Source organism: Rhipicephalus sanguineus, chromosome 7, assembly GCF_013339695.2.
Source record: "Rhipicephalus sanguineus isolate Rsan-2018 chromosome 7, BIME_Rsan_1.4, whole genome shotgun sequence".
NCBI classification, from domain to species: Eukaryota; Metazoa; Arthropoda; class Arachnida; order Ixodida; family Ixodidae; genus Rhipicephalus; species Rhipicephalus sanguineus.
Window position 1 is genome coordinate 100,974,370 of NC_051182.1, and position 21,800 is coordinate 100,996,169.

A 21,800-nucleotide genomic window follows, 5' to 3' on the forward strand; every position below is an offset into this window, starting at 1 on the left:
AGAAAAGAAGCACTGTGCTCTATTATCTATTACGCGGATACAGAATCTAAGAATTCTGTCTTGGAAGACGAGCAAATCTCGCCTTGGCACAGGCGGCAAAGTCTTTCATGGTACCAGCAATTGATTCTCAGTATGCGAATTCATCAGCTACTGAGCTTCCTATTCTTTTAGTCCGAAAGTGAGACGGGAAATCACCTGCCGACTGTACTCTAATATATCAATATGTCAAGCTGTACACTTGGGGGCAAAATTTCCTTCGCTGTCTAAACTTCGGTGTAAGCTCCGATGAACAAAACAAACTGTTCATTTAATCAAACAACACTTAACATTCCAAAGATGATACAGATGCGATGTCCTTGTGCTACAATTGATGTTTGTTTCTTCTTTTCCTTGTTTTTATACTTCTAGTTCTGCAGAACTACACCAAGGTTTTGGCTGCATCCTTTCCCTTCTGTTGCCTAAAACATCTACCTGGTGCGGTCTATTCGACACGACTCCTAAAATAAACAAAAGAAACATCCACTTCATCATCATCAGTCACCGATGTACTTGGACTTCGCCTCCTAAATGAAAATGAGCTCGGCTTACAGTATAAAAGGTGTGGCTTCTGCAGGTGATAGTGTGCCTGCCTTCTGCGCTTCAGATCGAACCAGAGTCAAACAATGCGTGCAGTCGTCGTCATAGTCTTCGCAACGCTCTCAGGTGAGTCTACTTTATTAATAGTAACGACTAATACACATTCACTCACACATACGAAGCATTGTATGTTTATGCTGTATCTATATAGCAGGCTTCACAATGACTTGGTGACTGCGCCATTCCGGCATTTCGTAAATAGCAACCGCGGGGCTGCACATCGACTTCGTCGACCCTGGCAGTCTAACATAGCAGTGAAGAGGACGATGCCAGGGTGTAAAGCATATGAACGGATAATATTGGAGCATATTTATAACAACTTTAAAAATTACGACTATTTGTTAAGCAACAATCAATAGGCGCACTAGAAGACGACATAATTACATAATAGTGAAATATAAGACGGTACTTTCCTGAAGGGGATTTATTATGCAAGATGTGCGTCGCATTAGGTTGTTCTGCTTGATTCTGCTACTCTTACGGCGGTTTTGAAGACGTGTGATACAAGTGATGCGCGTAATCAGTGCGGTATTAGTGGTGACGTATAAATCAATATATTTCCCATTCCGACCTCCACCCCTGCGCATACTCTGGCCTTTAATTGCGAATTCTGCCCCTATCTTTTGGAACATTATACATACTGTAACGGGAGTCGGCCCGGTATTGCACTATATTTAAGATCTGTTCACATTATTGGATCATGGAAGATCGTACATAGACGAGCGGACGCACACGTAATTTGCCGAAGAACTCGCAACATAACTGTATATGTTAAATATACGTCTATGTCTGCGGGCAGTTGACACCATTGTTTACATTAGGCCAGGAAGTGAACCTTGACAAATACGCATTAGCGTAATGTGTGCCGATGGCAGGAAATTCACATCAAGTATCGCTGGTTTTACTTCTTTTCCTAAGAACAAATCTTAAGGCGCATAGTTGAGCCGGTTGTCGCAAAATAGAGATCATTCGAGTTCTTGGGTGCATACGTTACGATCAGCGAGTGGGGCGCAGATGTGATGCCTTCATTACGCATGTTAAGCGCATCTGTCAATGTTTACAAGAAAAAAAAAACGCTACAGAGACAACACTGCAATGTATGTTTAGTGCAACTGTGTCGAAGCCGCTCTGAGGTGTCGTGAGCAAATGTTTCATTTGCCCTCAATTCCTGGGCATTCATTGGCCTTATCTTCATAGAAGAACGTGGCTGTCTCTCTGCAGCAGTGTTACAGCCCCCCCCCCCCCAGAAAAAATAGGAATGCTAACTGAGGCCCTACGGGGGATTTCACTTACATTTCCTTGCTTCATTTGGGAAAGCATATAATGCTACGCGCGCTTATGCCTTTATTTTTTATGTGATCGGATTTCACCAAAAAAAAAAAAAATACTGCTACCACCGCTCGCCGCAGGCCGCGCCGCAATGTTTAGAAACATCGCTATTGTTTGACGCTGTCTTGTTCAGGTTACACGCAGGACACGAGTAACGGAATTTATTCTAGAACTAACGAGAGCATAAGCGATAACGCTGGAGGGTCCGATAAGGCGCGCATAAAAGCAGACGCAATTTACAGATAAACAAATTACCAACGATCGACGACTGTCATCGCTGCTATTAGTGTACAGCATGCATTGCTTGTACGTTGACCTTTCATTTCCGGCGCTCAAGTGACTCCCCCCCCCCTCCCCAAGAAGATTGCTTCGTCTTTAACACTGCCGCCGTCTTCCCCGTGACGACCACGTGACAATATAAAACGACTGCAGTTATCGCAATAGTCCGTGCGAAAAAAAAAAAGCAGAATAGCACACGTGCCAGGAAAGCTAAGAATAACATACAAAGAGAGAGTAGACCACTTAAAGTCTGGCAAAATAGAAACATGATTTTAAGTCCTAAAAAAACTAAGGAAAACAGTGCAGGTTCCGCAAGTAATTAGACCATCGTAAAACCTGGTAAAGGATGCAACACGGAAAACACGGCGTTTGTTTTGTCCATTTCCCTTCTCTTGTGCCCTTGTTTGAACGCCTTATATTTTTCTAACTCAACTTTATATCTTTCTACTACACCATACCATTGGCAAACAAAAGCAGTGGGTAATCGGTACTGGTACAGCGATTTATCATGCCATACAGTCGCCAACGAAAGTGAGCACGGTGCTGCTGTTTTTCAGGTGTTATGGGTGATTTCAAATTAACAATTGCACCATTTCATAATACTAATTTTTGACACAGTTTCTCAATAAATTGCAAGATGAATGGGCATTGTTTTTAAAAACGTCGCTGAAAGCGAATGGAACCGACTTGGCTTAATTCGTAATGATCACCCGAATTTAAAGTGGCCGTTTTTCATTCGAAGGTTTTGCACACTCGCATATATGAAATCTTAAAGCTACTTCGATCTCATTTTCCAGCTTACATCACGCGCGGTTTAGTTTCTACGTACACCGAAAAAAGAATCATGCGCTCCGCAGTAAGCAAAAGCAACCCAGTGGAAAGTTTCATATTTTTAGCGATGCCCTGAAAGCTACAATTATTTTGGCACACATGTAAATTCATATTGTCTATTACGTATTTTCCTCAAGCTGGACATTAAACTTTCTGCGTACATATTTCCCCAAGGCAACCTATTTTTTGCATTTCAGTGTGCTGTTACACGCTTGCGAATCCAGTTCCTCAAAACAAAGGTAAGAGTGCCCCTATATCACCCTTGATACAAATGTGCACGCTGTTTTCTAAGCGGAAACCAATGAAGAAACAAAGAGGCGAGACGCAAGTCTCACCAGGACAAATTAATACTTAAATCACTTTGTTGGGCCCCCACACTGCATTTTCAACATTGTGTTTCACATCTGCATTTTAAATCTCAGTTTTTTCTAAACTCCTCAAAAACTTGTTCCCCACCGTTTGCGATACTTTAACGTGAAAGCCATAGCCAATGACTCAATCACATTTCAATGAAAGAAATGCGACCTCGAGTTTTCAAACAACTTTTCTTGTGCAAACTACAAAAATTGCTGAAAATAGCGAAGAAAGACACATACAGAACGAATCAGCGCAAACTATCAGCTATTTCATGCGGTGATGAACATGAGATATGTGCAGAGACTACAAGCATGCACAGAGATGCCCTAATTACAGACGCCATCTATCCTCGTTGATCTGTTTGTGTTTTGGCTTTTATGTGCCATTTCACATACCTAAAATTCTGCCACGTCTCCTTATTCGCTAGAAACGAATCAGGTGCTAAAACATGCATCATATGCCAACATCAATGATATTGATATGGCAAACAACATATAAAAGCCAACAGCCAAACGTGAAATTGCTGGACCAAATTCGTCACTCTTGTGCATGAAGTACCGAAGTAAAGCCAACCATCGCAATGTTGTCACGGTAATGAGAGGAGAACAAGTAGCAGCCCGGAATACAGCGGAACAGCTCCGATCGAGCAGCACCTCTTCGTCTTTCTCAACCACCAGGGATTCCTCCGCCGCTCACAAATAATGAGGAAAGTAGCCACGCAACAGCCAGATACCCATTGAATGCACGTGTCATTACTTCCCCTCTCCGAAAGCATGGACGCGATGCTTTCGAACTTGTAAAGGTCAGCAAGTATTCAACGTGAGTAATATGGCTTCATCCTAGCCACGTGCACGATGCCCGGTTTTGCTGCACGTCGGGAGGATCGCGCCTGATTGCGGGAGGACGGGAGTATCGAGGCGTTGAAGAACCCGGTAAGGCCCGAAGAAACGGCGCTGCAGTTTCTCCGACCTGCCTCCTTGGCGGACGGGACTCCAGGTCCATACTTTGTCTCCGGGGTGGTAGGCGACCTCTGTGTGGCGAAGGTTGTATCGGTGAGCGTCGCAGCGTTGCTGAGAACGAATGCGCAAGCGGGCTGGCTGGCGAGTTTTTCAGCGTACTGAGCGTACTGGGCAGCATATTGGGTGGTGTTCGCCAAGGCGTCAGGTAAAAGCACGACGTCTCACAACGTAGTAACCTCGCGGCCATGAAGCAAGCGAAAAGGGGTAAGTCTTGTAGTCTCCTGCACGGCGGTGTTACATGCGAAATTTGCAGAAGGAAGGACGCTGTCTTACTTTTTATGATCCAGGATATACATGGAAATCACGTTGGTGATGGCCTTATTGCGCCGTTCTGCCACAGTCGTACACCACGTTGACCATTACACTAGAACGGGGCGCTAAGGTCACTGAATCACCGGATACACGCAACGCCATCATGCGTGGTTCGTATTCTTGTGAGTTCGCATTACGTGAAAATGTTACCAGCAGCTCTCGCAGATTTACAATAGCCGCATATTCTCTAAGAAAGTCTATTCCCTAGACAACCTGCCTGGAGCCTTTTCGCAGCACGACAAAAGCTCCGATAAAGGTATAGCAGCCAATATGCACTCGGGCAGTGCACCTCCCAACCGGCGTCACTAGATGACTGTCAGCCATACGGAGCTGGGAACCGTTCCATGGTGTGATCACCTTTCGGAGAGCAGCCGCTAATTCACCACTCATAACGGAGCAATCGGCTCCGGTATCCACAAGAGCAGTGGCCTGGTGATTGTCGACGGTTACGGAAATATCGGCAGAAAGTACTGCGTCCTTGTCAAAGGATGGCGTACCGGAGAATTCTGCGTCGTTAACGTGTCTTGTTGGAGGATGTTTGTCAGGGCAATAAATAGCGGCCCGACCCCCGGGTGTCGCTGTCCTCAGTTTTCGTGGCGCGGGCAAACACTTGGGGAACTGTTGCAAACATCTTGGAGCATTCCAGGAGCATCATGGAGCATTCCAGAATGTGGCGTAACGACTTGGCGAGCTGAGGCGCCGAGGAGAAGGTGAACGGGACAGGCGGCCTTGTACTGGAGGAAACGGCTGCTGAGGTGCCACCTACTGTTCAATTTCACGTGGGTGCTCCCCGTTGCTTGGTCGATGCGCGTTAAGGTGAAATTACTGAAGGCCCATCCTGCGACACGGACACTGGCGGTGCAGATGACCCGCTTCGCCGCAGGGATAGCGAAGTAGCCTGCTGACAAAGGTGCGCCACACGTTTGATTTCCGGGTGACTTCGCGCGGGACGTCGTGCTCGTAGGTGTTCACTTAGGCATTTGCAGCAGCGAATTGACGTGGCAGTGCTGGAAGAGTAGAGGGCGGACGGCGTCCCGTAGAAGCTTGAGGACTCCGTAATGATTCATCGTAAGTCATAACAGGAGCTTACGCACGCATTGGGAGCGATGGTTGAGTCACACTGCTGATGTCATCACGAATGTCACCCAGAACTGTCGCACTCGGCTGAGTAGTAGTTGGGCGAACTTTCTCAAGCTCCTCGCGGACAACGCTGCCCACAAGCACTCGGAGTGCTGCTACGCCGTCTCCACAGGTGAAAGATGACACCCAGGCGACAGTAGTTTGGCAGTCGTACTGCAGCGAGCGTTGCTGAAGTGCTCGCTCCATTGCCGTCGCTTCAGTGATTAACTCATCGACGGCAGATTGGGGCTTGCGCATGAGTCCAGCAGAAAGTTGTTCCTTCCCATCCCGCATTAGGTGACGAACTTTCCTTGTCTCAGCCATTCCTGCGTCAGCGCGCCTGAACAAGCGTGACATGTTCCCAACGAACGTAGCCCCACTTTCGTTTGAATTCTGAACTCGGCTCTGCAGAACCTGCTCGGCATTCTGTTTTCTTTCGAGATTTCGGAACTTCTCACGTAGCTGTCCTTGGAATTCTTGCCAGTTGGTAATAGACGGCTCATGGTTCGCATGACACGTGCGAGCGTAGTATTCAAGTGCAAAATAGACGCAGCGCAGTTTCTTAGTTTTATTCCATTCGTTGACTGTTGCGACCCGGTCAAAGTGGTCTAGCCAGTCACCTACGTCTTCGAACACATCGCCATGAAACGACTTCGGGATGCATGTATCTCAGTCTTTAGACATATTAAAATGTCTGCAGCTACAGAAGAAGTGATTGTGAAGGCATCGAACAGATATCGCATTTCCGTGATTTTTGAGGATTTTGGACACATTTCTTGAAACAACCTTTATAGACAGGAGTCGTGTTCGACAGAATACAGCGCCTCTGTCAATGCACGCAAAACATATGCCGTTGAGGCGCAATGTCTACGTACCTGGATAAAACTTGTGTTTTGGCAGATGTTTAAAATAGTGGCCAAGAAAGACCAAGATACGTCGCGGATAGCATGCATTGAACCTTCCAATCATTAAATAAGTCGACTTATCCCCAATGTCCTGCATATCACTATAGCCAATCGCTTTCACGTAGGCACTACGATGTTCAACCGATCTTTTAACGTGCTGCGTTCCGGGACTAGCGTCGAGTTCTTTTTTTATTTTTCTTTGCTCGGGATGGACACGCCCAAAAAGAAATCGCATATGCAGTTTGAGTCTACAATTTGGTTCTTTTTATGCAAAAGTGGATCATGACTGATAGTTGAATAATTAAATACATAATTATACGCATATTGCGAATAATTACTCAAACTCACTCAAAGCAGCATACCATTTCATTTTCATTGTGGAACGTAATATCGAGCGTCTTAGAATTACGTTATGTGATTTTTACATAAGTGCAGAAAGTTTATCATAATTCGAGCTTCTAGGGGATATTTACAGTACACAGGCAATATACAGGATATTTCAGCTAGCTCAGGTAAAGCTTTAAGCAATCGACACACTTTTACCAGTATGCGACCAATTTAGTACTGTTAACTGCCCACTTCAGTAACTCGGAGTACATATACATAAATCTTTATAAATAATGAAAAATATTTAGCCATATCTAAATTATTCTCTCAACGCAAAAATGTAACGTGGAAGTTGGCCAGTCTATCGATTATTGTCTAAACAACTTGTTTTTTTGGCGACTACACATCCCGTGTTTTTAAGTTTTCGTGGCTGCAAAGAAAGCGTATCAGATTTTAAAATGTTTCCTGTGACGGGGCACATACATGTAGCGACAACAGTGCGCTTAAACATGCTCTTAAAGGAACACTCCATCCTGCCCGTGGAAAGACGATATAAACCGATCGCGAAGGACTACATTAGGTGGTGGGCATGCCCCACTTCTTCAATACATCGCTATCCTCCGATTAAACGTCCCTGGCCTCTGCGCTGTCTGTAGCAAGAAAGCCCACAAAGCTTCAAGCCTCTCATGGCTTCATTCGCTTCATTGTCTCAACAGACAACGCATCTTGGTAGAATTGGATTTGTACGTGACACACCCTGTCTGTGTTCGTCCTGTCTGCTTCTATTCTGGTGCTTCGCCCCAAGCGCAGTTTAAGTTCACGTAATAATACGTCTCGGTTGCGTGCTCAAGGGGCCCGCCCTTAGAACGAAGAAAATATTCGAGCTTCAGACATTTAGTATACCTTGGTGTAACTTTTACATGCCCCAATTGAGTCTTTTTAACTTATATGGTGAAATGCTCCTATGTCTTACGTTGTTTTTATTGCTGTTCTAGATGCGGTGACGGAAAATGAAAAACAAGAAAAAGGTGTACAGTTGGCAAAATCTCCAGCTACCGCAAATGACACGCATCCTCATGACATCGCTCATGGCTGTGAAGATGCCAAACGTGCAGTAAGTGAAACCTTAAATCGAATTTTTCACAGCACATTCTAATGCATTCTGTTCGTCTTTAGCGACACTGAGAATGGAAATAAGATGCATATCATATTTCTTGCTATGCTATAAGGTTTTGTAGCACATAATGCTCAAAGCTTTCACCGCTTATGTACGCCTGCTCCGAACCTTTAGTCTCCCAAAGTGTATGCACACTCACTTCAGCGAAAATTACAGCGTATACGTATCATTTGTGAGTTGCCAGCAGTTCTATGCTAAATACGTAATTTTGAACCAAGCTAGCAGCAGGGGATTAGTGGCTGCTACCCTTTTCCCAGCAATACCCAAATATGAACCTGAACAATATTAGAATGAAAGAGAAGCGGAATGCACATTTTGTGAAACCCATGCTACTTTCTATCTACTGCAAGTATGACATTGTGCAAAGATCTTTGAGTGCATTATTTGCGCTACCGATTACGTTGAGAAGGAAAATTTTGCTTTTAAAAGCAGATCTACCTTGACAGGAAGTTGGTGAAACGTCGGTGAGCCGTTTTCAATTAGAGAACTATGGTATTACTACACATTGATTATTCAGCTGATTTTATTACGGCCTCTTTTGAAAATGAAATGCGGTGGTAAAAATTCGCTTTTCATGTCAGAAACTGAGATAGAAATAGGGGGCTTTATTAGATTCCGCTGTAAGAGGGTAGGCACAAAATGACGGAACATGAAAATGTGGCAACCAAGTGAGTGTAATCCACAGTGTAAATACGCGAACAAGCCTACGTCTTCATAAATAACGAGAAAGAAGAAGAGACGTTAAATTGTATATCGTGATGGGAACCAAAGGGAAACGGGTGGATATTCACAAACACTACACAAAACCAGGTGACTTCCACAAATTCAGAAATGTGAGCGGGTTGGTAGGGATGCATCATGAAAGAAAGGAAGGCTTGTGAACACGGACACATGAAAAAAAGGAGAACCAGAAAAAACAAGGGCTTCGGTTTGGATATCTTGCGTCCATGCGTTACGCGTTACCTTCTTTCATGCTAATTAATAGCAAAACTTATTGTTCAAACCGTGATAGATCTCGATAACAGGCATAAAGGCACACATACATGTCCACGCTGTTCCAGAAGAAATAGAAAAAGAAGGAAAGTCATGCGATGTGTCCAGGTGAAAAAATACGTAGCATATCATGTAGGGCAATGTCTCGCTACTGACTACCATTCGAGAGAAAATTACCATTACCAGAAGAAATAACTGCAACAGAATGAGGCATGAGTACGTTTCACAAAAAAAGGCCGCAAAATTCTCAGTACACCTAAGCGGATGCGATGACATTTCGTTATTTACAACAATACAATATGTTGCTTACTGTGCTCACTATCTTCGCTGCGAGAACAACGTTATTTATACCTATTATATCCAAGGCATAATGTAGCCGCGTAACAGTTACGGATGATGCACAGTAATTTGACAGTTTTAAGCAGCGTTGTCTCTTCCTGTCCTGACTAGTATTAAAAGGCGTGCCTTCTCTATGCCATAATTTTTCAGGAAGTGGGCCTTGCAGGTTGCATTTATTACTGCAAATATGTATCTCAAAACAACACTTGGCTCTACGGGCATTATATACCCTATGGCATAGACTGCTGGGTAAGCGTTTCTCGGAGTTTTATATTAAAGATTTATTGGCTCGCACTCGAGATGTTTCACGTGCGTGAATAACATATCAGGCCGAATGTGAAACTTTAGCGATCATAAACAGCGCGACAAAGCACGGGAACGAAAAGCGGACACACTGGACAAGCGCTGGCTTCCAACTGATCATCTCATTGACATGAATACATTATATATGTATGTGTGGGAACAGTTAGAAAACAATCGCGCTTACAATGAAATAGCAAGACAACATGACCCCGTGTTTTTCGCGCTGTTTATCATCAGGATGCACAACAAAGTAGCCCAGTCAGCTACCTTACTGTGCAAAACTTTAGGAGCTGGGATACAATGTAGCAAAGTAGCATTACAACGTGGTTCCCAAATGAACGGCACTAATCAAATGGTAAGTACATATCCGTACCGCTTAGTTGTAGATCACTAAACAAACGCTGAATATATTTGAGGGTGGAATCGAACAAGCGTTCTCAGACTCAATGACCATTTCTTTCACTAATTATACAAGATGCGCAAACACGCATAGCGGTGAGTACGTTAGTAAGTGCGCGTGTTTTAGTTAGCAAATATGTCCTGTAATGTGATTCTACGTATAAGAAACATCGAGAGCTGCTGAACACTATGAAAATTCCCACGTGTGGCCCTCAGTTTTTGCTATACGTGAAAGGTGAATGTTTACGTCGCAACAGTTCTACCCAAGCTTGGGAAACTCGCTTCACACTTGAAAGTGGGATCTTTTCGCATCATTCTCCAACACATCAGGTATGCGAAATCTGTTGATAGAGGCATAGGCGTGCTCACAGGGGGGCAGGGGGGGCGGCCGCCCCCCTAGTTACCTAAGAGGGGGGCGCGAAATCTGCCACGTACATTGACCCTTCTAGTCACCTAAGAGGGAGGGGGGGGGCGCAAAATATTCCCCATGCATTGACTTAGTAGGGTGGGTTGTGGCGCTGCGACGAACCTTTGCCCCCCTAATGGAGAACCCTGCGCACGCCTATGGATAGAGGGAAATTTTTTTACAGTGAGAAACCTGAAGAACCGTTTAAAGAACAACGCACAGACACGTCAACCCCTTCATAGACCTCAAGAACGCAAAAATCGAAGAACTGAACACCCTCGTCCGAAGCGCCATAAATATTGCCGTAGGGGTTTCAGAGCGTGCCTCCGCACAACGCCTACTCCACTCAGGTCTCCACAACAGCTGAAACGTGCTCGTCCAAGCAAAACAATGGCAGCGAACTCGAACTTGTGAAACCTACTAAAGTACGTCACCAGTTCGAAGATTACGATACACTGAAGCTATGCAAATGCGTCACGAGCAAAGACCATTTCAGAGGGCATCCCTGTTGACCCCATTTCAAGCAACATGCATCGAGCTCACCATATAGTAAGAACAAAAGCCAGAATAACGAAGCTTCGCGATACCTATGGTACACATCCTGACGCATGATACACCAATGAGGCGAAATACTCAGAGATTCCAGCCCATGTTAACAGCGTCGTTGACAACGAGGACAAAGACCGAACGATAGCTGGCCTCTTAACAAAAAAAATAAATATGGCAGAGGAACCAGCAATAGCCCTGGCCAACCCAGCCTCCGGGGAGAAAGCCATAATACTAAGTAGTTCCCAAGCATGCTACCGAACGCTTCAAAAAGGAGAATTTCCAGGCAGGCACTACAAATCCTCAAAGGAACGGCAAAGAAGCAGTTAGGGCATACACACATCACCTGCACTCCAGGTCATGAGTCGTACCAGAGAAATAAGGCTCTCGGTGCTTCCACCCGAGCTGATCTTACCTGGGCCTTTCCACTGCACTCGATATGGTGAAAGGACCATGTTCCCACCAAATCTCAGCAATACTTTGCTATACCCGAGGCTAGACAAAACTTACCGCCACCTCACCCAAGCCGAACTAAGGAAGAACCAGTAACCCTCGGGTACTTGCAAATGATTGCCTGCGTTCATGGCATCTTACAGCACCGCATTTCATCCACTGAGCACTCCCACAATGGCAGGTACTGTAAGTCCCGGACACCGTATGCCATATGTTATGGGGAATGCACAAAAAAGTCACAGTTTCGCCGCAAGGGCAAAGCAATGAATGCGTTCGCAACGAATTAGAACGTCATACGAAGTCACGCTAGCAGCTAACCCCTTTTTGCATCACAGCTGGCGGAACTCACCATAACGCTGGCTTAAGGAAACGCGGCTGCTTCAGTGAGCGAAGAGACCTCCGTGCAGTTTATCGCTTCAATGCAAACTTAGCTGTGAGAACACGGCACGTACAAAGGTACGAGCCATCTGTATCTTCCTCTCCACACAGTGCGGCCGTGCCCGGCCATTCAAAGTAGGGATTTGCTGCCAGAGCCACTAAGCCCCGCCTCCGGGACCTCCTACGGGCCTTTCGCCCCAGAAAAAAAAAGGCCCACGCGTTTCGTATTCGCCTGACCCGCGACCGCCGGCTGCGCTCGCACGCTTTCACTCGCACATAGATCATACCGCGCGAGGGGGTGATGTTATCCTTGAACTTAATACGGAACCTCATGGCGATGGCGACGGGCAAATTGTGCCTGGTCTGTCCATATAATTGCTATCCCAATAAAGCTTGCCACCTTAGACACCCTGACACTATTTGAAAAGCAGTGGGAGGCCACCTGTGAGACCCAGATGCGAACAATTCAGCGCAGCCGGATTGAACGGGCACGAGAGATGCCCACGCTATGCGACTACCTGCAGGAAGGAGGACGCCCGAATATTGCGCTCATTTAGTGCACGACTGCTGAGCGATTGGCGCTTATTTCAGATCTCCCGAAAAAGGAAGGGGGGCGCTTGCTCGGCATTTAACGGTAATACCAAAATGATAGCGCGAACATACAAATAGTTTTTATATTTGCGATAAAACAACAATAAAGTGATTTGATGAAGTAGTGGATCAGATAGGGTGATTTCTACTCTTTAGAAATATTTTTTTCCTAGACCTGAATAACTAAGCGCATTTTATTTCGTTGTATTCCAGGCAGATGACGTTGATAGTGAAACGGATAAAGATGGTGTACCTGGAAGATGCTACAATGGGTTATGCTACCCTGATGACCATGACGCCATAAAGCACCTTCCACCAAGGACAGAAAGTCCATCAGAAGCAGATAATTGAATAATAAAAGTCGCTTGATATATTGAATGCGCTATTATGTGGCGAATATCTTCATTAGCAGTATGCATACAATCTTCTTCTAATACATACTTAACTCGCGGCACTTGTTGTTGTTGACAGGTTTGTTATGTAACTTGTCAAGGCACTCCACAATACTTTCGTGTGGACCAGCTTTGTGATGATTGCTAAATTATGCGCCAGAAAGAAAAATAGACTGGGTTCTTCAATAATTACAATATTTCAAGGTCACCTCGTTACCGACGTCTGCTGGTCGCACACCACCAGTTTTCTGCAAAGGGCTTGTCCTTCCAACTGTGTGCCGAATAAGCGCAAGCAGCACTGGATATATCAAGGCAACTCACAAGGAATTCAGCGACCAGGCCTAAACCAAACTCGATTCACACGCTGCGCGAGATAATGCCCGTCGATAGCGTCAGAGTTACGTAGTCAGTCTAGAGAAAACTGCTCCAAATGTAGAACACGGCTTAAGCGATGCAACTGTCGGACACAATGATTGCTAAGATGAATGCAATAGCTGAAAGATGGCTGCAAAATTAACACATCTATTCGGACGACAAGCTCATGGTTGAGGACAACGTAGGACCAGAGCATCTCCCTACGGCACCTGACGCAACAAGGGTGATTTCGTACCAGGAGCACATTAAAGTGAAATAGGCAGAACTGATGTGCATGAGCAGCTACTCTCCGGGGATGAACTCTCATGTTGCATCACTGATCTACCCAACAATATTTCACCCTGAGTAAAGTGAAATAACCATAGCTTTCGTGCATGAGCACCTACCCTCCGGGGATGACATCTCATGCTCCATCACTGATTTCCTCAGCAATATTTTACCCTGCGCGGGGTTTTTTTTCGACGACTGTATGTTTCATGTACCAATTAACAGCATTTATGATCATCTTATTCTTCAAGAGGACCCTCCGCTTCTTACCAATTGGTGCGAAGCCTGGCAAGTGAGCCTTTACTCATCTAAAGCAAGATGACGACATTCGCGCTTAAAAAGTCTTAAACCACAGCTTTGCTTACTTACAGGTATTCAAATGGTACCTCAGGCGTCAGTATATAAATATGTAGGCGTTAGCCTTGCACAATGCCCTTCTAGGCCTTTCATGTCACACTGATACGCGCCAACACTTGCATGTCTATTCAGTATTGAGTACAGTCGTCGCTAATTACCTACCTGCCCGTTGTGATGAGTAAGGAATTACTCAGTGGGCCTGGTGATCGGACACATTCAAGATAGCCTAATAAATACGAAGACTCTGTTTGTATTGGACGAGGACAACATCAAATACGAAAGAACAGCAGAACAATCCGTGGTTACAGAGAGAAAATGTATACAAGGTTCCTGTCATATAAGAGAAAAAGTCTAAGACTTATTAGTCAACGCACTCCGCTCCCGATTTACCAAGTCTCAAAGACCACACTAACGCACACTGTTGTTGTGATAACCGTAGCACCAGGCAACGTGGCGTCGAGTACATCGTGGTGACGTTCACTGTGTGCACACGCCTTGTCGTGTGGCTTGCTGGTTTGAGCTTGTAGGTGCTGTGCCTCATCATGACATCTTGCTTGCGGCCAGGTCACGCTCGACTGGGGCGAGCTAGCTGGGCACAGGGTCCGAAGCCCTGACAGCAGTCGAAGCCGGCAGCGCACGGCTTCACGATACAGTTCTTTTTCTCTTCTCCCAGTGGAGCGCCCAAGCTTTTTCTTCTATGGCGCTGTCATAGAAGGTTGCACCCATTTAGGCTGGTAGTCTGGTACTGTTCAAGAAGTCCACACAGCGTGGCACTTCACGAGCACCGTGCAGAAATCAGTTTGATCGATGCAGAAGAATTCGCAATGCCCACGAACTATAGGTGGCGCGCCGTGCTTTTCAAGATGGCGCCAGAAGGAGGGTCAACCCGTTTGTTGGCATAGGAACAGATAGGACGACGGACGTAAGGCCCGTGCCACTTTCACCGGATGAAGGCATGAGCTGTGCTGAAATGTATATGAGACTAAAATATTTTCCCAAACCATGGAAAGTGCTAAGTACTCGCCAATTAATTATTTGCTGCGGTGTGAAAGGTTATATTTCAGCTCCGTTACCGTACATAACGATGCTTTGCGAAATCCTGTGCGTGATACATACAACTGCATGAACTAGAATTGATGTATGAGCTCAACGGCACTCCGAGGTAGTACGTACCGAGCCTGCCTGACGGATTTGCCGCAGTAGTAGGCCGCCAGCGAGTAGCGCCATCGCTGCTGCACGGGATCGCACGTTTAACGTGGTGATGGTTTCCAAACATATTACGCCGTCGTCATTACTTGCACAGCCGGGAACCCGGAGTTACGTCTTCAGCGGAACACAAGCATTCAACATCACATTCAGTAGCGCTTGCATCACAGCGATGTCGAGACTGTAGCAGTGTGCAATTAACTTCACTCGCATGTTGCAGGTTCGATCAGCACGATCAAAACATGAATATCGAAAAGAATGTACACGTATGCTTTTCGCAACGTCGAAGAAGTTAGCCGAGAGGCGTCGATTGTGGCCGTGACTGCACGTTCCATCGCTCTAACCATTTCGCTTCGCTGGTCGAGCTCGAGCGTGTTGGCGGCATGCGGCGCTCCATAATATCCACAATAAATGTGAGACATGCAGTGTACAAGAGGAACTATGCTTTTATTTTGATCTCGCTCAAGGATATTCTATATTAAATACAATCAAAGTGACTTACGAGCGTGAAAGAACATTAACTCACGAGGGAACGTGAAGTGCAACTCGCTCCTCCTGAGTTAGCAGTTGTGGCTCATCGTCGCTGTCACTCTCGGTGCTTTCACAGTCTTCTACTTCCAGTGAAAAATCCTCGTCGTCAAGATGGTTTCCTTCAACATCACTGCTGAAAGCAATCTGAAGAATTTCCTCCGCCAAACGACTTCGACCACTCCGCGTCACCACGTTTACAATTAGAGAGACATCTGCGCGCGAACATTTTGCTCTCAAACCGGTCAACAAGCAAATCGCTTGCAGTGTGCTGCCACCTATCAACAAACGTACAACAACAAGCGGCGCAGCGGTGGCTATGAAACCCAACACTACCAACACACTGGCGAAGGACGGCGTGGATGGAAAGCGTTCGCGACACGAAAGGCGTCGAGCAGACGCGTCCTCGAATTATTGAAACGTCGCTTGCACGATTCGTAACAGCGCTTTGCTGACAAAGGATAGAGGTTCTATTTTAATGTGTCGCCAACTTGAGATCGCTCAGTTATACAAGAGCACACCGCGAGCCCGCGCGACCGCCCGAGTACAGTGTTATGGGACTCAAGCACTACAAGAAACACTGACCAATGCTATATGCAAGTAAAACAGGGTGAGCTTCAACTGAATATGTCAGACGATAACATTTAACTGACCTATGTGGCTACAGAAAGCCTCGCGAAGCTGATAGTATGTGTACGCTCTGGGCTAGCATTGAAAGCGCGAGTTAATTTGCCACGTATTTTCACGAAAACTTCGCGTCTCGCAAGAACGAATCAGATTTTTCGTGTCACGGAGGGCCCGGTTTGTTCACTGATGCAGGGAACATGCAAAGTCGTAATGTTCCTTTCTTGCCAACGCGTTAACACTGAGGCTAGCACAGCCGAACAAGGGAGCGACTGCGTAGTGCTGCCATTTTGTCGTCTACTAACCCTCCTCGAGAGGACGCTCCTGAATTCCGCTTTGCGGCGCGACAGTCTATGGGCATTGCGAATATTCAGGAGCTTCGCACCTTTGCTAGGTCTATGCGTCCTATGCGAAGTCCATTGCCGTATCACAGTCCACAAGCACAAGGAAGTTGCAACAGCACGGAAGACAGGAATGTACAACTATCTCACCGACACTTAAACAGTACGCGCGTAGTTAGTGTAAGCTTTACAGCATTACACTGGTGCAATAGCACTGCACCGCTAACACTAGCACTGCTGTGTTCTCAGCGTTCGGTCTGCTATTACCTTGACTCTTCTATGTTTCAATTAGAAGCTTGTAATATACGGCAATTTCATGAGCCCAGAAGTCAAGTGTGTCTGACATAACTCGTCTGTTGTCAGCGTCGTAACATGTTGCTATAACAGTTGGACGCGCGACTAGGCATCAGAGAAGTATGTATACAATGAGAGCACGTCAGGCAGGCACCGAGGAACAAGATTTATGGCTGATTTTTCTTCTTCCGTGTACTAGCGCAGAACCAGCGTTCCTCTTTCCTATCAGCTTCTTTGTACCGCTGTGGCTTGTCGATATTGCCGAGATACAAGAACCGGTATTCAGCCAAAAAAAAATCTGTGCCTGAACGCCGAGCTCGGTAGCCCACAACATGCAGCAACGTTTGAGTGTCTCCATGCTTATTCCTTTCTGAACGGTACGAGCTTCCATACTTCCGGCTCATCAAATTGATATCAGTGCCAGTGTTTGGGAGTTCATGCCCCTCTTGCCCAACCCTCCTCATTCTGGCTCTGCTTCAGGATTGTTCATTGCCACTTGCTTTGCGGTGGGCTCTGGGTAATCGCGACATATGGCAAGACACTTGTCTGACTTGCATCTTGCACGCCTTGTACGGATAGGCTGTCCCGGAATACCGAAGCTTCCAGCAAGTGACCATTACAATGGTTAGACGAGCCGGTATCATGCTCATCAACAACGTTAACTTGGTTACTATGCGGCTATGACGCCACAGTCACATATACGCATCTTATGATCTTAGTTTTGCCGAGAGGTTCTAATTCAAAAATGCAGAGACCGAGCTGCTCCCTACCGCTGCCAACTCCACTGCCATCACATGCCTGCTTAGCACATTTAGGTGCACAATGTGCATCCAGAAGGACCTCTTCACGTTCTCCAACATACTTTTCGTATGTGACTAAGAGATTTTTGTCAAAATCCGAGATATCTAACTCGTTTGTGACGTTTAACTCTGTCCTCTTCATTAGCCTCGCTAAGCACTGCCTTACATCTTGCAATCTCTCGGATTTCTGTAATAGCCATGCGTAAATCTAACAGGAGCTTTTTTCCTTCCCGTTGCACACGTTCATTATCATTTTCACAAATAAACTGAAGTTCAATATCGATTCTGTCTCGTTCCGACTAATGATCCTATAGCAACATCCGATCTATTTCTGAGCAAGACCACCCGATCTCCTCTCCAATACAAAGTAGTCTCTGCGCACTACCAGGCATCTTGCATGCGACCGATTATCGGCTGGAAGATGTTAAGTGCCGATCCTGGCAGGCTCGCCAAGTGTGATGAGTAAGGGGTTACCCGTGGACCCAGGCGATTTGACACATTCACGACAGCCTGATAAATACGAAAACATTGTTTATATCGGACGAGGACAACATAACTGTCAAGAGGCTAGTAAATTAATACACTCTCGTGTACGTTCGTGTAAACATTCAACCGATGACATAAGCGTCATCAATAAACGAGGCGAGACCATTTGTGCACACACGAAACCAAGCACTCAATATATTTGCACAGTACAAATAAAGATAGCGAGGGAGAGATAAAAGTACAGAAAATGCAAGCGCAAAAGATGTTAACAAGAGTAGGAAAATGTTAAAGGGCGCGAACCGTTCACAGAATATATGTACAAGAGAAAAAAAATCGCAGCGTATCCACGGAGTGAATGATGATGAGTGGGCGAAGCTGCGGAGGTTCATCGGTAAACCGTGAATCTTCCGTGAATTCTGCCCAGTACATCATCACCGACGTGAGATCGGGCGCGTTTATACTAAAGGTTCGATGAGAGTTATGACGACTTGCAGCTCACTTTAATTTTACATGTACGCTGTAAATTTTCATTGTTTAGAAACCCATTGCTTTTGAAAACTTCTGGCATCTTTCGTTAAGCAGCTGGCGTCTTTTCGTTTTGCTTTAGAAACATCTGGCGTTCTTTCGTTTTGCTTTTAGAAAACATCTGGCGTCTTTCGTTCGTTTATTTCATCAATCAACGGCGTTTTGAACAAAATTTTTATTGTTTAATCACGCACAGGAGACATCTCACCAGGCACTACCTTGGAGGTAAACAATGGCTGCTAATGGGAATGAGAGACAGAAGAAGTCGGCTTTTAGCTAACACCTACACTTCTACTTCTATTAACGTTTCCTACTGGAACATGCCAATGGCTGCTAATGGGGAATGAGATACAGAAGAATTCGGCTTTTAGTTAACACGCACGCTGCGAATTTTTTATTGTTCAACAACGCACAGGAAAAATCTCCCGCCGGCACCACCTTGGAGGTCAAGATCTGGTACTAGCGTTACGACTGGTTACGCACTACGACTTCTACGACTACGAGGGACGAACGGGTGCCGCCTTAAGGAGCTTCGCCCCTAAAAGGCAGTGTCACCGTTAATCAAGACGCGGAGCTTGTAGCGGAGACTGAAGAAAAGGCACAGACGCACTCACGCAGACGGCGACGGCTGGACATGCAGCGAGACGCTCACTCGGATGGACAGAAGTGTAGCGCAAATCGAGGTCAACGGCCGGACGCCCTTTCGCGGACTGGAGTTGAGACGGGACACGCCGGTCTTGCCTGGCCAACGCCAGATGATGGGAAGCGTGTATCTGGCCAACGCCAGACGATTGAAAGCTGTGTACACGCCCAGGTGGGAGGCCGCAGCGGCCGGCCGCACTCCCGCTCCCCGGACGCCTTCTTTACTCGGTCACGTCCCGGCCACGTCTCCTCACTCTGCCCTTCAGCATCCGTGGCTTTTCTTCTCCATCCTCGTGGAGGCTCTTCATTGGACCAAAAATCGCTCCCGCTCACGTGCTACGATCGCGAGTCATGGTCGTCGTCTTCATCGGTTTGTGTTTCCGTCGCGCCGTTTTCAAACGCGCATTTGAACATTACAATGACACACGGCAGAATGTCACAACGATACTCGGTTACAGTTATACAGAGTCAACAGAAATGCTTTTTTCGCGTGAAACGAAAGTCTAAGTCTTAAGAGTCGAGTCGAGTCGAAAAAACTTTATTGCAAGGGAATTCAGGACCTCCCAGGCCCCCTGGGTCCCCGCGCGACCCCACCACACTCAAACGTTCATGTCTAATAAGTCCATGACGCTGGCAGCCCGGCGGGCGGCGATCTTCTGCCTTGCCGGGTCCGTGGAGCGTAGCGAGGTCTCCCAGTCCTCCCAGGTTTTGAGTGGCACCGACCCGCCGGGAGGAGGAGAAGACGGACAGGCCAGGAGAATGTGGGTTAGGTTTGCCCTCGGTGCATTGCACAGAGGGCAGGAAGGTGGGATGGGTCGGTAGTGGGAGAGGAGGGAGGGGGTAGGTAAAGTCCGCGTTTGCAGACGGCGCCATAGGTGCTGTTCCCTGGTAGTAAGGGAAGTGTGGGGGGGTGGGTATATTTGCCTTTCAGCACGAGCATTCGCAGTGAGCTCAGCAAAGGTACACGCACGCTCCTTCGAGAAACCCTCCATGAGATCCACCTGTGCCCGGTTTCTCGACCCTCGGGCTAAAGAATCGGCGGCCTCATTGCCAGGGTTTCCCGAATGCGCAGGCACCCAGATGAGCTCAGCGCTGCGGGAGGAAGGGGGGTTCTGGGTCAGCATGTGGAAAGTCACAGCGCTTAACTCCCGCTCCACCAAGTTGTCGCCGACAGCGCTCACGCGCACCGTCGCTGCGGTCACCATAGCACCGAACAACGTGGCGTCGAGTCCATCGTGGTGGAGCCCATGGTGTGAACACGCCTTGTCGTGTGGCGCGCTAGCCCGAGCTAGAAGATTCTGTGCCGCACCGTGACGTCTTGCTGGCGGCCAGGTCACGCTCGACGGGGCAAGCGGTGGGGACCTCGGCACGTAGTCCAAAGCCGCGACGACAATCGAAGCCGGCAGCGCACGGCTCCACGATCCAGTCCTCCTCTTTCTCTTCTCCCAGTTGCGTGCCCAAGGTTTTCCTCGTATGGCACTGTCATCACAATCATCTCACCGTCAAGCGTCCGCAAATCAGCATTCCTGGCATTTGTACACCCACACATTCACCTCGCATCCACTACATTGTCTCCTTGTCATGAGTATTTCATAGCCATACTAGAAGCCACCCACAATTGAGCCAGGCAGTTCATTTCGCGTCATTAAAACCATCAGTCAAGCATAACTCAAAAGAAAGTCAACCTTCCCATTCAGACACAAAGTAGCCGACATGGCACTGCACCCATGTCCTTGCTCCGTGGATACGTTCACTAAATGAAGCTATCATGCTTACCACTAGAGCACGCGTCTTGCACGTCACCACGAATTTAGAAAAATTTCAGCTTCACCTGTATCTGTAGGAACACTAATCCATATAATTTCGGGGCTTTACCACTAGATAATCGCTAATGTGTTCTGTATATATCGTTCCTTGCTGTTTCCAGTTCTTTTTTTGTAGATTGCACCAGGAATGTTCATCCTGTTTAACCAACTAGCACATTATCAAGGTTTTCCTGAGATATTCGGTTACTGAGTTCTCTTGCAGACAACACCACTGTCGCGCAAACGAACGAAGGCAGATTTCGGCAAATATTGAAGCTGCTGTTGTTATCATACATTTTATGTTCACCTATGTTTATTTCATGTCAGATTTCGAGTTATAACGTGTCATGTAAAGACGTTTTATGTCTACCAACAATGTGCCCTTTCTATTTTTTTTTCCTCGCGCTTTCTTTTCCTTCCAAGCGAGCAATACGCCGGGGTTTCTTTTTGTTTGTTTGT

The 21,800-nt window shown here is 46.6% G+C and overlaps 1 protein-coding gene across 1 annotated transcript; it reads left to right on the forward strand.

The window, feature by feature from the left end:
• Positions 1 to 459: 459 nt before the first annotated feature.
• Positions 460 to 13,071, forward strand: LOC119400812 (uncharacterized). Its single transcript, XM_037667749.2, has 5 exons — positions 460 to 702; positions 3,273 to 3,314; positions 8,110 to 8,228; positions 9,774 to 9,872; positions 12,913 to 13,071. Exons 1-5 carry the CDS (start codon positions 663 to 665, stop codon positions 13,048 to 13,050), a joined length of 438 nt encoding a protein of 145 aa, XP_037523677.1. The 5' UTR covers positions 460 to 662; the 3' UTR covers positions 13,051 to 13,071.
• Positions 13,072 to 21,800: the final 8,729 nt, after the last annotated feature.

Bases quoted from the DNA above. Each gene is read 5' to 3' on its own strand.
- LOC119400812 (XM_037667749.2), top strand. From the start codon at position 663: ATGCGTGCAGTCGTCGTCATAGTCTTCGCAACGCTCTCAG. The intron at 3,315-8,109 runs GTAAGAGTGCCC...TTGCTGTTCTAG, and splicing joins TCCAGTTCCTCAAAACAAAG to ATGCGGTGACGGAAAATGAA. The intron at 9,873-12,912 runs GTAAGCGTTTCT...GTTGTATTCCAG, and splicing joins CCTATGGCATAGACTGCTGG to GCAGATGACGTTGATAGTGA.